Source organism: Trifolium pratense, linkage group LG3 (genome assembly GCF_020283565.1).
Source record: "Trifolium pratense cultivar HEN17-A07 linkage group LG3, ARS_RC_1.1, whole genome shotgun sequence".
Classification (NCBI taxonomy): Eukaryota; Viridiplantae; Streptophyta; class Magnoliopsida; order Fabales; family Fabaceae; genus Trifolium; species Trifolium pratense.
In genome coordinates this window covers 11,841,216-11,858,191 of record NC_060061.1, presented here as the reverse complement: position 1 = coordinate 11,858,191, position 16,976 = coordinate 11,841,216, and the positions used below count along the sequence as shown (strand labels likewise).

General features: G+C 31.8%; 3 protein-coding genes across 4 annotated transcripts; 2 read left to right on the top strand and 1 right to left on the bottom strand.

Moving 5' to 3' along the window:
- The first annotated feature begins 6,703 nt into the window (after positions 1-6,703).
- On the top strand, positions 6,704-9,929 carry LOC123914311 (two-component response regulator ARR11-like). 2 transcript variants are annotated; one of them, XR_006811803.1, is made up of 6 exons: positions 6,704-7,010; positions 7,114-7,266; positions 7,453-7,833; positions 8,018-8,094; positions 8,375-9,286; positions 9,382-9,929. XR_006811803.1 is itself a non-coding variant. In XM_045965413.1 (5 exons), exons 1-5 carry the CDS (start codon positions 6,848-6,850, stop codon positions 9,233-9,235), a joined length of 1,635 nt encoding a protein of 544 aa, XP_045821369.1. In that variant the 5' UTR covers positions 6,704-6,847; the 3' UTR covers positions 9,236-9,929. The 2 variants fall into 2 exon arrangements, 1 of the variants encoding a protein (XP_045821369.1); XM_045965413.1 differs by having other exon boundaries at positions 8,375-9,929.
- Positions 9,930-10,278: 349 nt separating this feature from the next.
- LOC123914312 (endochitinase A2-like) lies at positions 10,279-11,945 on the top strand. Its single transcript, XM_045965416.1, has one exon. It carries the CDS (start codon positions 10,391-10,393, stop codon positions 11,384-11,386), a length of 996 nt encoding a protein of 331 aa, XP_045821372.1. The 5' UTR covers positions 10,279-10,390; the 3' UTR covers positions 11,387-11,945.
- A 3,371-nt stretch (positions 11,946-15,316) lies between these two features.
- On the bottom strand, positions 15,317-16,077 carry LOC123914310. Its single transcript, XM_045965412.1, has 2 exons — positions 15,809-16,077; positions 15,317-15,719 (listed from the first exon to the last, which is right to left on the bottom strand). The coding sequence occupies exons 1-2, from the start codon at positions 16,029-16,031 to the stop codon at positions 15,448-15,450; spliced, it is 495 nt and encodes a 164-aa protein (XP_045821368.1). The 5' UTR covers positions 16,032-16,077; the 3' UTR covers positions 15,317-15,447.
- Between the last annotated feature and the right edge of the window lie 899 nt (positions 16,078-16,976).

Here is a 16,976-nt window from a genome sequence, read left to right as displayed (position 1 = left end):
ATAATTAATAAATAAATAAAAAAAAAACAAATCCAATCTGGACCACAAATCATTTGGCTCCGAGATTTGAAGAAATGTGTTGTCACTTGTCACAAATTTGTGTTACACTTGTAAACAAAAAAAATAGAAGACAAAATCCACCTAACTTAGGTCCAATTTATGTTGCTGACAAGAGAGTAACCATTTGACAAGTAAGGGCTCTCAATTTCAAGAAATCTTTCTTCTTTGGGAACATTATCATAGATGAATTAATTGCATATTATTCATGTTAAGTTTCTAGATTTGAATCCTTTTACTGATCCCAATGTTTCATCTTTCAGCACCATAGTCTTTTCATGACACAAGTTTTCTTCTAGATATCATTACTTCCTTGATAGGGAGTGTTAGCTACTTGCATGCATTTGTGATGCTATGATCAAAGGGTTGAAAGTTAAGATTCTTTTAGTTCCTTTTGGCTATACAAAGAAATTAATTCATGTTTTGATGTATGTATTTTGCAGTTAGATATGTGTTGAATCAAGAAAGTTCCATGCATAGTCTAAATTTCTAGTGCTGACGTGCTGTTAAGACATGTGTGAATTTATGACATGTTCACATAAAATAACTCATTTGATTTTGGGATGTGAATTTCAATCCACTTGTCTAAAGGTATAAAATCTACTTCTAATATATTAAAATTGATTACCACAAAATTTAATAATTTATCCTTGTAGTTTTAACCACATTGCAACTTTTGTATCATTCATTATAATTTCACTAAAAAAATATAAAAAAATAAAAACAATATAAGATATACAATAAAAAAAAATGACATACTTAAAAATATGAATAAAACAGATTATAGATGTGAATAAAACAGAACAATCTATACACATAAAAATAGCAACAAAATATATTAATATAAACAAACTTAAACAAGATCTTACTGAATAGGGCACATGAGATCTCCTTGATCGAAGAGCCACCTTGGACTTTGGCCAGGCCCCGGTTCCCAAGGTTAGAGTATTCCCTATTATTTATAAGCCTACTCAGATCAGAACTAAACTCAATGAATAGATAGAGTCAACGGTACGACAAACAGCGCAATATTACCTAAGTTTATTACTAACCACTATCAAAGCAGATTCAACCTAATAATTAATAAAACGAATACCATATATATCCATCGTATTTCTTCCTTGGATAATTAAAGTACCTCTTCCTCCAGAACTATATGAATACTAAAAACAAACTTTTTTAGGCAATACTAAACACATTCTAATATTAACTTATATCAAATTATATAGTACTAATCATTAGTTGGTCCAATGGTAATTGACGCTGAATTTGGTAGGAATGACCATGAGATCCTGACAATTACGATCGGGAGGCGAGTGAAACCACTTTATGACAGAATTGATCTCCAAATCAGATTAGACAGTCCAGTAGCCCGGATACTCGTGGTAAAAACAAAAGAAAAAATCAAGTACTATTTAATATAATGAAAAATAAAAACAAAAATAAAAGAATTTCAAAAATCAAACTCCTTAAACTCCTCCATCCAAAACTTTTTGCTTCTTATTTCGTCCATAGTTTCTTCATTATCAATATAGCACAAGCAATTAATGAAGCACTTTTTTATCTTTTGCATCAAACTTTGCTTCTCATGCATCCCATATGTATTAAAAGGATAATACTTAACCAAATATTGCCGCCTAAACTTGTCAAATTCATCGTAGCTCATAGTTTGAAGAGTTATAGGATCCTTCACTCTATCACTCTTCTCTTGCCTCATATTTCTTGACCTCATTGTATTTTTTTCTTGAACTCGTGATGATTTGAGATCATACCCTATAATTCATGTATATATTAGTTGTGTATTTATAGAGTTTTGGTATTTAGATGAAGTTTGTTTAGATTTAACTAAGAATGGATTTGAAGTAGTTCAAATTAAGTAGGATTACTAGGAGGATGTGCTTCATTATCTTTTATAAATATCTGGATGATTTTCTAATTAATTTAGATGAAGTTAGGCCTATAAAAAATTTTTTAGATGAAGTTAATTGAGATTTAAAACCGAATGGAGTGGAAGCCGTTAATATATGTATAGTTATATTTTATTTTATTTTTTTAAAAAAAATTGGCTTTTAAACTTTTTGGAATGCAAATTAAAAAAAAAAAACTAATTATAAAAGTTGTTTTTTAAAACTTGATATCCAGCCCTAGAACCAACTAATTCGAAGGGATCAATTTCATTGTCCACTTGCGGGGCCTATTTAAAGCCAGAATTTTTTTGTTCTGTATGGACTAGCCTACCGAAATTGATACCAGCGGGAATCGAACCCGAGACCTTAAGAGAAGTATACTCCAAGGATTCAAACCAACACCACTAGGTCACTCCAAAGACCCGTATGAATTGTTTTATTTGATTACATTTTATAATTTTTTTTATAATACATTTTATAAGATTTTGAAGATGCTTCTCATCTAATTCTAATATAATAAAATCGGTTACCACCAAATTTACTAGTTTATTCTTATTATTTTTAACCACATTGGAATTTTTGTATCCTTAATTGTAATTTTTCACTAAAAAATATATTAAAAACAATATATAGAAATAATATAAGATAAATACAAAAAAAAAATGATATGCTTAAAAACAAATTATAGATAGAAACAAAACAGAAGAATCTCTACGCATAAAAATTGCAACAAAACAAATTAATACGAACAAAAGACAAGAATACAACAACAAGAATATGTATAAATCTTTTTTTTATGGAAGAATATATATGAATCTATGCATAAAAAGAGTAACAAAACAAAAACAATAAAAAATTATTGATAATTTAGTCAATAAAAAACATTATAGAAAAATAAGATGAATATGCATAAAAATAAAAATAGGAATATAGAAATAGAAACATAAATATAATTTTTCATAAAAAAAAACAAATAAAAAATATTGCTACCAAGTTTACTATTAACTAGCGGGCCATACAGGCGCGTTCCGCACCTGCTTGTGTCTAACTTATGTCCAAAAAAAAAGACATACCTTTTGTTATGGTGAATTTGTTAATAAAAGATTTTTGCTGCTAAAAAAAAAAAGATGTGTCTTACGTTATGGTGAGTTTGTTAATAAAATATTTTTCTTGCTACTAAAAGAATCAAGGATATTATTGGTATTATGAAAAGTCGATACCAAAACTTTTGTATCCTCTTTATATATAGATAATTGTTAAAAGTACACATATAAACAAATAGCATTGCACCCCTATACTCTTGCATTTAGACAATAATGGCCTTTTTAATAAAAAAAAAGTAATCCCTTTTCATTGTATATCTATTCTATATGGTAAACTCCAAATTTATGGTACATATTTTTTATGGAATATTTAGGTCTAAAATGGAAAAACATTAGGTTAGACTTATAATTGTTGAGGGTACGATTAGTAAATTCTTTACAATTTTATAAGATTTAACTAGGCCTAGTTTGTTCATAAAAAAGAATTTGGCCCAATGTTAAAAGAACTACAGCCCAGTACTATATCTTAGGTATTAAATGTTATATCTATGGAAGATAATGAATTCTCTCAAGTGGGAAAAAAAATTGAGGAAATAATGTGAAATATAGACAATTAGATTTTAAATATAAAATAATATTTAAATCTAAAAAAAATTGAGAGAAGTTGATTGATAGTTGAGATGTGAAAATTGAGGATTATTTTTTGGAGAGGATTCATTCTCATCTACGAAAAGATATCTTTTGTTCGCTATCTATTAGTAGATATTTACTTCGGTTTGCTTTCCACCGGAAGATATTTTTGGTAAACATTAACATTTATCTCGCGTGGCCTTGAAAATCCAAAAATAATATATATATTTCTTTCTTTTTTTGACAAAATCATTTTCTATACTTCTCACTCAGTATATAGTGGTATCTACATATAATTTTTAAAAAAGAAGTGCATCATATTCCCCAAACTATATAGAGTTGCTCTCTCAATAGCAAAATACTTCACAATGAAAAGTAAATAAATTCCAAAATAAAAGGAAAAAGATTATACTTGAAAAGAGCAACCGTGGAAGCATCATAGAGGAAGAATAAGCTGGCATAACCATTTTCATAACTTTGCATTAAACTAATGAAAAGTTATACTCCACTTAATTAGCAGAAGTTGCATGAAGTTAATCCATTTTCTAATTTGTGAGTTGCCAATCATCCCTGGCCTCACCACCCTATTTTTTTTGTGTAAATAATAATAATATTGTTAAATCATAAAGAATTTCTTAGTGGGAATTTCCTTTTTAGGGTCATTCATTAATTTTTGTTTACTACACTCTCTAGCTTCTTTTACTTTTTCCTTTTCATAAAATCCTTTCCGTACCTCCACCGCACAGTCCACAAAAGCATACATTGGCCCAAATTAATTATACTTAAATTGTGAAATCTCCAAAACAAACTTTTATCCGGACAAAAAGGAAAACAAAACATTAGTATAACTTTTAATTTAATTTATACATAACTCGGATTGTGAAGACTTCTGATACTTGATACTTTTTATGTTTGTACTCTGGATTTTACGTCTTATTTTATCTATATAATTATATTAGTCATTTAAGAAAAAAACTAATAAAAAATTGACGATTACTAAACAATTTTTTTTAATCATATTAACTTATAAATAAGCTATTATGCTTGCTTAACTAAACTTTGATGACATTAACTTTTTAGTAGTTTTTTTTTACATATACCAAAAGAAAAAAGTGGAAGAGAATAATAAGTGGAAAAGAAAGAAGAAGAAAGCAGAAGAAGCAAGAAGTGCGCATATATTGAATATTGATGCAGCTCCTATTGGTGTGTGAACTTAATTAAATGATTATTGGTTAAAGAAGATGCCACCTTTTAAGCCTCTTAGTTATGCGTTGCAAATGGAGCTATCAAGACCTTCAAATGTTATATTGCTAATGCTAGAGGGATCGTGGCCTCTATCAATGAACACAATAACATTGGTACGCAACTCATTCCAATAATCTTTTTCTAATACTTTCTTTTGGTTTGTTCTCTTTTGTTGTTGTTATTTTTGTCTTTTCGTAGTAGAAGTATAATATAACGTGTCTTATGTTCATTGGGCAGTCAAATTTAGTTAATAGTCTTTGTAGTTGGGTGGAACTCCGAAGAAACAACATGTCAAATGCTCCAAAACTATAAAGAGACGCTATCCTAAATCTTAAGGCACGTGTCACCTCTTTTATAAATCAATATTCTTTCTATTCATAATCGACATGACACGTAACCTTTCACACTTGAAATCTAACAGTCTTTTATAGTAGAAACTCTAATAGCTGGTGGTCAAACGTATCTTCAAAACTTTGATACCATGCATCTTAGAATTTAAATTGTAACTAATTTAATTTTATAAAATTGATTTGTAAAATAAACATTGTCTTCGCTTATAAACACACATATATTCATATATATAAAACAAAGGAATGAATTTGAATGCGCTCATGCCTAATCACATTGCTAAAAAAAAACAGTACAGTTAGTAGCACTTAGCACTTATCCAAGTGAATGGTGCTGGTGGGTCCTGAAGTTGTTTGCTTATTTTGAATAATTGATTTTTCTTTTGAAAGGAATGAATAATTGAATTTAAATATATCAACATTGATGTTTAGTTAGTGTGGTTGTTGGTAATATAGTTTTATCTGCGATGTGTTTATCTGTTTTTATTAGATATGGTTAATTTGATGAGTATGATTGTATGAATGAAAAATTAACTAATTTTATATCTATGTAAAAAGTTTATAAACCACTAAAATGATCCCTCATTGTGTAAAACATAATCTTAGATAGATAAATATATCTGTTAGGTGTACTGTTGGCAATCAAATATAATCTATAGTATTGTAACAAACTCTCAATTTGGTCTCTGAGAATATAAATGTTCTACTTTAGTTCCGATTCTGTAAAACGTTTAATCATTATGTGTATGTCTATTACTAATTAACCTAATAGATAGTGATCAAAGTGAATTTCCCGCGGTAAATGCAAGACGCAGTATTTGATCTGAGCCGTCCGATTTTAAATCGGCGGCTGAGATTTTTTTTAGTATAAAATTGAGCTTATAAATTGAACTGTCTGATTTAAAATCGATGAATGAGATTCAATATAGTATAAAATTGCGTGCAATATCTACTGTAGGAAATCTTGATCCATATAGTGATAATGTGTAGTTGATGGTCCTAGTCACAAAGAGAAGAATACAAAACATTGAAATTATAAAATTGTTGCGTAGCAAGTGTGAGATTAGAAGTTTCACATTGCTTAAAAAAATAGAGATCGAGTACTTTATAATTGGGAATACTCATTAATCTAATGCATTAAGGTTTGTTATCTATAAATAATTAGTACTTTAATGTATCTCGAGCTTTTGATTGAAGTCAATGTCTCCCGATGTTTGTATTGAGAATGACTCATCGTTATTGATAAGTGGACAGATCGATTGAGTAGAGTGAGAGAGACCTACCCTTGGGCTAGATTAGAATATTACTCCTTCCGATTTCATATATATGTAAAAATTAATTTTTACGTATCTAATCTATACTGTGATGTATCGACTATCAAGTCTATAATACATCATTTTTACTTATATATAAGATCGGAGAGAGGAATACTCTAATCTAAGCCTCATTATTTAAACATGAAAGATTACGGAAAAACATACAAGATTGTGTTAGGTGTGACTCATAGTTTCATAATTTATACACTGTTAACTCTAATGTTCCCACAATCACCTTGTTTTTTTCCTTCACTTTAAAACCAAAACAAACCAAACCCATTTTTTTCTTCAACTCATACACCATGGTACACAACAGGTCTATTATCTCTCACAATATAGACAGTGGTTGCTTTCCTTCTCCACACCTTGATGCTTTTCCAGCTGGTTTACGAGTTCTCGTTGTCGATGATGATCCAACATGGCTTAGAATCCTTGAAAAAATGCTCAAAAAATGCTTTTACCAAGGTTTCTTTCTTTCACTCTCTGCTTCTTCTTTCACATCTTGTGTCTCTTTTGTAGACAATGACTTGTGTTCTTTATCTGACTCTTATCTATCATGTACTCTTAGTTACCACATGTTGTTTAGCAATAGAGGCTCTTAAGAAGCTTCGCGAAAAGAAAGATGCATATGACATAGTGATCAGTGATGTAAACATGCCTGACATGGATGGTTTCAAGCTTCTTGAACATGTTGGACTTGAAATGGATCTTCCTGTCATTAGTAAGTTCTTTAGTGTAACATTCTTCTACCAGCTCTTTTTCTGGACCAATCAGTACCTATGAGTAGCATTCCTGGTCCAGAAAAAACGAGCTGGAAGAGGGATGTTACAATATATGTATATAACCTTTTGATTTTATTGACTGAAATTCCGTGTTCTTACTAGCCTCATTCGATGATGTTATGTAGTGATGTCTGTTGATGGAGAAACAAGTAGAGTGATGAAAGGTGTTCAACATGGAGCATGTGATTATTTGCTTAAGCCTATAAGGATGAAAGAATTGCGAAATATATGGCAACATGTCTTAAGAAAAAGAATACACGAGGCAAGAGAATTTGAAACTTTTGAGGGCATTCACTTGATGAGAAATGGATCGAATCACATTGATGACGGTAACCTGTTTGCTGTAGGAGGAGAAATGAACTTAATGAAGAAAAGAAAAGATTTAGATAATAAACATGATGACAAAGAATTTGGAGATCAAACTTCTTTAAAGAAAGCTAGAGTAATTTGGTCTGTGGATCTTCATCAGAAGTTTGTTAAAGCTGTGAATCGAATTGGATTCGATAGTAAGTTTCTTATCAACATTTCTCATCAATAGTATTATTATCTGATAAGCACGCCAGTGAGCGAAACATTAATTCATGTCTTGTTGATCATATATTGTTCTTGTTAATTTTATATAAAAAGTTATGAGCCGTCATATCTTTTGTGTAAGAGAATGAAATGACAAATATAATTTATCTTTGGCAGAAATTGGTCCGAAGAAAATTCTCGATTTGATGAATGTTCCGTGGCTTACTAGAGAAAATGTTGCTAGTCACTTGCAGGTATATGATTTTTACTTATTACTTATGAATTACTTATTAAAACTTTGGATTATGAGTTCTTGTATCTGATGTCATTTCTGTTAGGCCTAGAACTAGAAGACTAGAATCATAATAGAGGTTCAATCTAAAACTGCCGAACCAATACTCATCTCAGAAATATCGACATAAATGCAGAATATCTTAAAACCTAAAACGGAAAAAATGTTCTGCAATAGTCTAAAAGTTTTATTGAGTTTGAAAACATACAACAGGTTCCTAATAATAAAATTATGCTTCGCAGAAGTACCGGCTCTACTTGAGTAGGTTGCAAAAGGAAAATGATCAGAAGTATTCCACAGGTGGAATAAAGTATTTCGATTTACCTTCAAAAGATTCAGGATGTGTAAGTTTTCTCGACTCTCTTAACAAGCAACAAAACGATGGTGCAATCGACAATTTCAGATATTCGGATGGGACATTAAAACTTCATATGGAGAGTACAAGTCATGAAGTTGATCTCAATGGAATTGTGACAAGGCCAACAATAGACAAAATAAGAGCTTCAGTTAGTGATATTATTGATCCAAAGATAAGAAAGTGTTCACAGATAGGCCATAATCAACCATATGAGTCTGCAGAATCAGAAGTAAATCATACAGTTTTTGAGTACTCCACCGTTTCGACACAATGCTCTTGGAATGAAGTTCCAAAAATGCTACTGAAAGAAGAACAAAATACACAGAAGCACTTCCAAATTGATCAATCACAATCAATGAATTCCGATCCCTCCGGTTACACAAGTGATTACATTAGTCCTGTGAATTCAATGGCGTTGGAAGTTGTCACCTTTCCTAGTCAATCCAAAAGCCTCGTCGCGAATGATCAATCTCCAGATATCGTTTTCACTTCAAATTTGAGTTCGAAAGCACCAGGATATAATCTCGGTTGCATTTCTGATATGGAAATTTACCAAAGAAACCTACTTTTGGATAGCCATGCAGCCTTAACACCTTTGGATGAAGACTTACATTTACTTTTGTTACAAGGTGAATACTATAATATGAACTTTGGCATGCAGAATATAGAGATGTCTGAGTATTCTGATCCATGGATTATTGCTGAAGTACCTACCAATTTGTATGATTCAGCAGATTATTCATAGCATGATCTTTGATTTTGTCTTACCTTTTCATGCATCTTCAATGAAAATCGGATAATTGACGATCGTTTATGTGTTAGATGTAATTTCTGAAACGCATTAAGCAGCTCGTAATACAGCGCCCAGACTTATTTGGCGAAAATAGACGTATAATGAACCAAGATCAACTTCAACCGGTCATGCAGATTCCTCCATTTCTGTCAATACTCTAGCTAGCATTAGACTCGAAATGTTTACAATGCATCATGTATTTTAGAAAGTTTAAAGGAATTCCTTAGTCGTGATGTCGATGTAGTGGCATCCGAGCTACCCCGCCAGTGTTAACAAACTTGTTCAATTGATTGATAGCATCAACAACTTAAAACCTTATCTTGATGTTATGATCAGCTATGGTTCTTCATCATTGCCCAAGTAATAGTTAACAATCTTCAAACTGAAATGCCATCATTGACTCTACTTTTGTCTCATCTCAACGTGGTCCATGTGCAATAGAGATGATCACAAATTGAGATTTTCAAAAACAAGTTTTAAAGATAATTGGAGGGCGGCTTAATGAGATGGCAAAGATAGGACAATACTCCCTATTTTTACAATTATAAGACTACACTCTCTATTGTTAAATGAATTTGAATCTCATTCCAAAAACTAACTCAAAGGGTGGAGTGCGACTTTGCTCCATTTACTAACCTCCATTGTTTGTCCATTTATGAGAGATATAAACACAACAACTTCAACACATTGAATCCTTAATTCGAGTCTAATAGCATGTTAAATGGATTTCGATTTCATCCCAAAAGTTAACTCAAAGAATGAAAGCGCCCAAACACATATTTAAACATTCAATAGCCCAAAAACTTGAACAATGTGAGAATTCGATACAAACTACAAACAACTTCAACATCAATATTTAAAATATTACTTATTACACAAATGAAGTACATAACATTTATTTAAGGACTAGCAGCCTGAATTATAAAAATCCAGCTATTTCTTTTTATTTAGTCTTGTTAATTAACAAAAGTTGATATTAAAGAATCATAAAATATAAATTTTGAAATAAAAAAAGTGAGGCAAGATCCATTTTTGGCGTAATATAACCTTATGCAGCGCCTATATATAGATAGATGGTGGAGTAGGTTTCTACACACAAACAATTGAATGGAACAAACACTCCCATTCATGAATATGAGGTTTACAACAGTAACATTAATACTACTTGTTAGTATTATAGGATGCAGCTTGGCAGAGCAATGTGGTAGCCAAGCTGGAGGTGCTCTGTGCCCCGGAGGAACATGCTGCAGCAAATATGGTTGGTGTGGATCAAACAGCGACTACTGCGGAGATGGTTGCCAAAGTCAATGTGGTGGAGGTGGCGGAGGTGGTGGTGGAGGTGACCTTGGTAGCCTCATCTCCAGGGACACTTTCAACAATATGCTCAAGCATCGCGATGATAATGGATGTCAGGGGAAAGGCTTTTACACCTATGACGCTTTCATTTCAGCTGCGAAAGCTTTCCCAAACTTCGCCAACTATGGAGATACCGCCACTAAAAAAAGGGAAATTGCTGCTTTCTTTGGACAAACTTCTCATGAAACAACTGGTGGATGGCCAACTGCACCTGATGGTCCAAACGCTTGGGGTTACTGCTTTGTCACTGAACGAAATCCTAGCGCCTACTGTCGACCGAGCTCTGAATTTCCATGTAATTCAGATAAACAATATTTTGGTAGGGGTCCTATTCAGATCACTTGGAATTACAACTATGGACAATGTGGAAGAGCAATTGGTGTTGACTTGCTCAATAATCCAGACCTCGTTGCGAATGATGCTGTTATATCCTTCAAAACCGCTTTGTGGTTCTGGATGACGCCTCAATCGTCAAAGCCATCATGCCACGATGTTATAACCGGACGATGGAATCCTTCGAGTGCGGATCTTGCTGCAGGAAGGTTTCCAGGATATGGGACGGTGACGAATATCATAAATGGAGGACTTGAATGTGGAATAGGGGTGGATACTAGAGTGCAAGATCGAATCAGATTTTACAAGAGATATTGTGACATGTTTGGACTTCAATATGGAGATAAGCTTGCTTGTTTTTCTCAGAGGCCATTTGGATCTTCACTATTGTTGCCATCACTAGCTTCTTCTTAACACCATTGCCACTGCCTAGCTTGTTTGTATTATTTTTGTATTAAAATAAATGATGTGAATCATGGTTCACCCTGTGAGGGTAATTGGGTTGTGTCAGCTACATGCATGTTTCTATAATGTAATGTAACATGTGGGTTGTTGGAACCCACTTGGGGTTGGTTTAGTGGTGTTGGCTTGAGTCCTTGGAGTATGCTCCTCTCAAGGTCTCAGGTTCGATCCCCCCTGTTCTCAGGTCTCTGGCTTTAAATGGGGGCCCTGCAAGTGGGCGGTGAGATTGGTCCCCTTATCGGTCCTAAAGCTGGATACCAAGTTTTTAAAAAAAAATGTTGGTTGTTGGGTCACGTTTTCATAACATGGTGTATCTCTTAAATCATCATTTCTCTTGAATTAATCATTTATCCAACAAGAAAGCGTGACCAAAATGATAAAAGTATAAATAGCAGCCAGACAAGATATGATAAAAGTACCGATAAAAAAAGAAGAAGAAGAAACCTTCGGCTTTGAATATACTAGCATCAGTCCATGTTATGATTAATTCATGCATCACTATTGATGTTTATCTTTGAATAAGTTGAATCATTATATCCTAGCAGCCAGACATGTTATGATTCATGAATATCAGGGGCGGCTCGAACTTTTTAGAGACCCTGCTCAATTATTAAAAATAGGCCCTAGTAAAAAAATGAAAAAAAAAAATCCTCTCTATATAAGTTTTAAATAACATTAAAAAAGTCATTCTTATAATCAACATAAAAAGCGACCTCCGAAAAAAAAAAGAGACATTTTATAATCAATAAGATCTAGGCTTAAATGCAGTTTTACCCCCCCCCTATTTTGAAAAATGCGGAATTTTACCCCCCTATTTTAAAATGCGGAATTTTACCCCCCCTCAATTTTATAATTTGTTGGATTTTGCCCCCCCACCAAAATTTTGCACAAAATCTGCTTCTGAGCCTCAAGTTCAAAGCTTCGCACAGAACTCAATTTGGATCAATAATTCACCAAACTGGTACCGAAACGACCGCAATCGAATTAGTTTTCCACAGAATCAAACTCCACTAAATTTAGAGTTACATAGAGAGATTAATTACCGTTTTAGTGAAGGTCTGTTCAAATTAATTATCGTATGAAACTACTACTGATATTTTCGTCATTCCTCTCACCCTGTAGCTCATATTTTAATACTATTTACATGTATGGAAATCTAACGAAATTACCCTTGTTGGCATTTCAATTTCGTCGAATTTGGAGTTACGATGTGTTCGGTAGACGATGTTGAATTTGAAGATCACAAGTAGATTTCTGCAGAATTAGTAATTGGACAGAACTTCACTAAAACGGTAATTAATCTCTCTCTGTAACTCCAAATTTAGTGGGGTTTGATTCTGTGGAAAGATAACTCGATTACGGTCATTTCGGTATCCTTTTGGTGAATTATTGATCAAAATTGAGTTGCGCGCGAAGCTTTAAAGTTGTGACTCGAAAGCAGAATTTTAGGGGGGGCAAAATCCAAAAAATTATAAAACAGGGGGGGTAAAAGTCCGCGTTTTAAAACAGGGGGGGTAAAATTCTGATTTAATCAAAATAGGGGGGGCAAAACTGCATTTAAGCCTAAGATCTAAATATAATTTTCAAGTTAATATTACTATCAATCTTGTAGCTACTTAAAAGATGTCAACATTTTAACATTTTTTAAAGCAAATTGATCAATTAAGTCTTCATTTTATTCATCATTTATTAATTTTGTGTTTATTACTAAGTAGTAATAATAATAATAATAATAATAATAATAATAATAATAATATTTTTATTTGTTTACGCTTATTGTTACTAATATAACTACTATCTATTGGTATGGTAGTTGATATCATGATATCATACATTGAAGATCCATAGTACATAGGAGGCCTCCAACTTCTCCAAATTTAGAGGGGCCCTATGCGGTGGCACACCTTGCACACCCATAGGAGCCGCCCCTGATGAATATACTAGCAGCCAGACATGTTATGATAAATTTGATAAGTTGAATCACCAAAAATTCACTCATGCAACTAAAAAAACATCTTAGTATCATAGATTTGATAAGTTGAATCGTCATTCACTCGAAAATATGAATACACTTTTGATCGCTCTATTTTTTAATTTTTTTTATAGTCCTATTTTAAAAATTGAAATATCTCATCCCTCAATTTAACTTCTTTTTTTCGTTTTTGAAATTTGGTCCTCAATCATATCATTTTTTACTATCTGATTCATTCATTAATGATGTGTCAATGTTTATTAGGTTGCGGATTATACATGTAAGCAAAAATAAGTTAATAAGTGTTGCCACTTCATAAATAAATAAATAAGAGCATTTTCAATGATGATACCATTTTGGGTATCATACATTACTAACAAGTGATTTATACAAAAATGATTAAAAAAAATAAGTGGTCCATACAATGCTACGTAATACAATATTTATGCAACTTATACTTTTTGCAATCTATTTATGTGATTTGAACTTGCTAGAGTAGTATAGATATTGAGATGGTTAGGCTAGGAACCTCTAGGTTGATGTGAATTCTTATTCTTTTAATGATTTTAAGATAAAAATGAGCTGAAATTTGAAATTCATGTAATCTCATCCGGGTCATGACCCCAATAAAGTGTATAGGACTCATTTCATTTCTTAATAAATTTTAAGCAAAATGAATGAAAAAAAGTAATATATTTTTCATCCAAATTTTGAAGCAAATACATTTGATTTTTTGAATTCTTTTGCTTATACTATTTTGTCATGTCAATAACTATTAAGGATAAGTGAGGTGCCAATAATGACACTAAAATATAGGCTTAAATGTAGTTTTGGCCCCCAAGTTTCACAATTACTTGATTTTGGCCCTTTATGTTTCAATTGCTTGATTTTAACCCCCTAAATTTCATAATTGCTCGATTTAGCCCTCCAAGTTTCAATTGATCGATTTTGGCCCCTCAAGTTTACCGCCTTTTGCATTTGCTAACCCCCGATTGAATTTATTTTGATTAAAAATTGGTTATGTGACATTTTAAAATTAAATAAGTATTTAAAAATAAATAAAAATGTTTTTGAACTTTTAAAAAATAAAAATTGTTTTTTTAAAAACTAAATTATATATTTTTTTTATTATATGAAGTTTATAAAATAATTTTTTTATATAAAAAAGTAATTATAAAAGCAAATTTTTAAACCTTTTATTAAAAAAAACAATTTTTAATACATTTTTATAAAAGCAAATTTTTTTATTTTTATTTTTATTTTAATTATAACATATTTTTAATTTTTTTTTAAAATGTTACATAAGCAATTTTTAGTCAAAAAAGTCAACGGGGGGCTGACAAATGCAAAAAGGGGTAAACTTGGGGGGCCAAAATCGAGCAATTGAAACTTGGAGAGCTAAAATCGAGCAATTGTGAAACTTAGGGGATTAAAATCAAGCAAATGAAACGTGAGGGGTCATAATCAAGCAATTGTAAAACTTAGGGGCCAAAACTGCATTTAGGTCTAAAATATATTTGCTTCAAAAGTAAGAGAATAGTAATGCAAATTGTCTCTCAAGTCTAAATACTAATAGGTTGTGGCTGATGCGGTATGGTTTAGTGTCAGAGCATGATCGATAGTTATTGTGGTGATGGAGCTTGAGTTGGATGTTATTTGGTGTAAGACCCGCTATGGGTGTCGGTGAATTTAGATGTTGTTTTAGTTTATTTTTTGTCATGTGATGTGATTATATGTGTTTGTTTTTTTGGTAAAGTTTATATGTGTTTGTTTTATAGAGTGCAGCATAGTTGCATTATTAATAAAATTTAGCCTTTAAAAAAATAATAATATAATGTTATAATTCAATGGAATCAAGCATCGATATCCGACACCGAAACTTCTAATTTAATAAGTGGCTCATGGCTGTGTTTCATAGAGCTAAGAGAATGATAACAAAAACACACAGTATTATTTTTTCTACTATTTTGCCTTCATCTTAATACCAGAGAATATACCTCAACTATCTTATTCTTTAAGTAATTATGCATCCATATTAAAGCTAGTACTTATCTTTAACCATTCTCTCCATGACAATGTCTCTTGCATCATACAAATCATCAATCTCCTCATCAGTTTCATGCATCTCCTCAAAATCTTCTTCAAAATCCTCATCATCAACATCATCAATAGGTTCCGGACGAAGTTCCTCCATCAGTTCATCATCAGTATCCTCATGTTTTCCTGATAATTTCCTCTTCAGAATTGCTTCCATGATCGTCGGAAGCATTTCTTCGTCGCCTTTAAAGTATTTTTCAATCATAGCTTTAAACTCTGAAATACAAAAATAAAAAAATGAAGAGATTCAGATTTGTAATTGGCATTGTGTGTGTGTATATGAGAATTGAAAGGAAGAGAGAAACCTTTGTTGTCGACGTCTTCGATTTCGATAGGGGCGGAGTCTTTGATGGAGGGAGGTGGAACGGGTTTTTCAGTGGTGGAGGGAAGTGGAGCGGGTATATCATTGGAGGAGAAGAGACGGAATTGGGAGTGAGATGAAACGGCGAGTGGAGTGGCGGTGGAAGAAGAGTGATGAAGAAGATTGCGAGTGTAGAGAGAAGCATTTTTCAGCAGAAATCGTCTCATGGTTACTTTCACTTTCTGTCTCAAACTCTAGGGTTTCAAGTTTCAATCTGTGCTCCCTTTGCTTCTGGTTTCGTGTTTAACAAGCTTATAATAGATTTTGGTTAATCAGTTTTATCCTTATTTTGATTGAATGAGAAATTTACCATCCTATTATAAAATCCGAAATTTTAACCATCCTATTTTTTAAATTTTTTGGATTTTTTTTCTCGCTATAATATGTGACTCATATATATAAACGCCTATGATAAACATACATTCAATACTTAATCTCATTCAAGAAGTTTAAGGCATATTTACCATACAAATAGACGGAAGTTAAATCATAAATCACATTGAGTATTTAATCTCAACATAAGTTTTGATGAATTCACAAATAGAAGTAGTAATTTCACTTGTTAAGTAAACTAAAAATTAAAAAGTATGATTTTGTCACTTACAAACTTTACTGATAACATTGTGTTAAACGCATAATTGTTACTAGAGTCACACATCATTTACATATAATAAAGTTTCGGAAATGATAATTCAACACAAAATACTGACAAAAATGTGACAAAAATACAGTTTCAGATTTTTTAAATATTTTTTTGACCTCGATTTGCGTACAACATGTGTAAATAAAAATGTGTCCATCTTTTGTCCATACTTTTTTATGGCTAAATAACACCTCTCATAAAGTTTGCACCAAGACAATGAAATTAAGGCTTATTTTAACCAAGGTAACAGAATTGGCGTACCGTCATAAAAAAGACATTATAACATCTTTAAAATACATTTTTAAATACCATAAAAAAGACATTATATATAACATTTCATTTTTACATAAAAAAACACAGTACATATATTTGTCATACACGAGACAATTTTTATTTTGTCAAGTAGCTTAGTGGCTAGAAATTCATGCTTAGTGGAATGATCAGGTTCGAACACCAACACCCTACATAT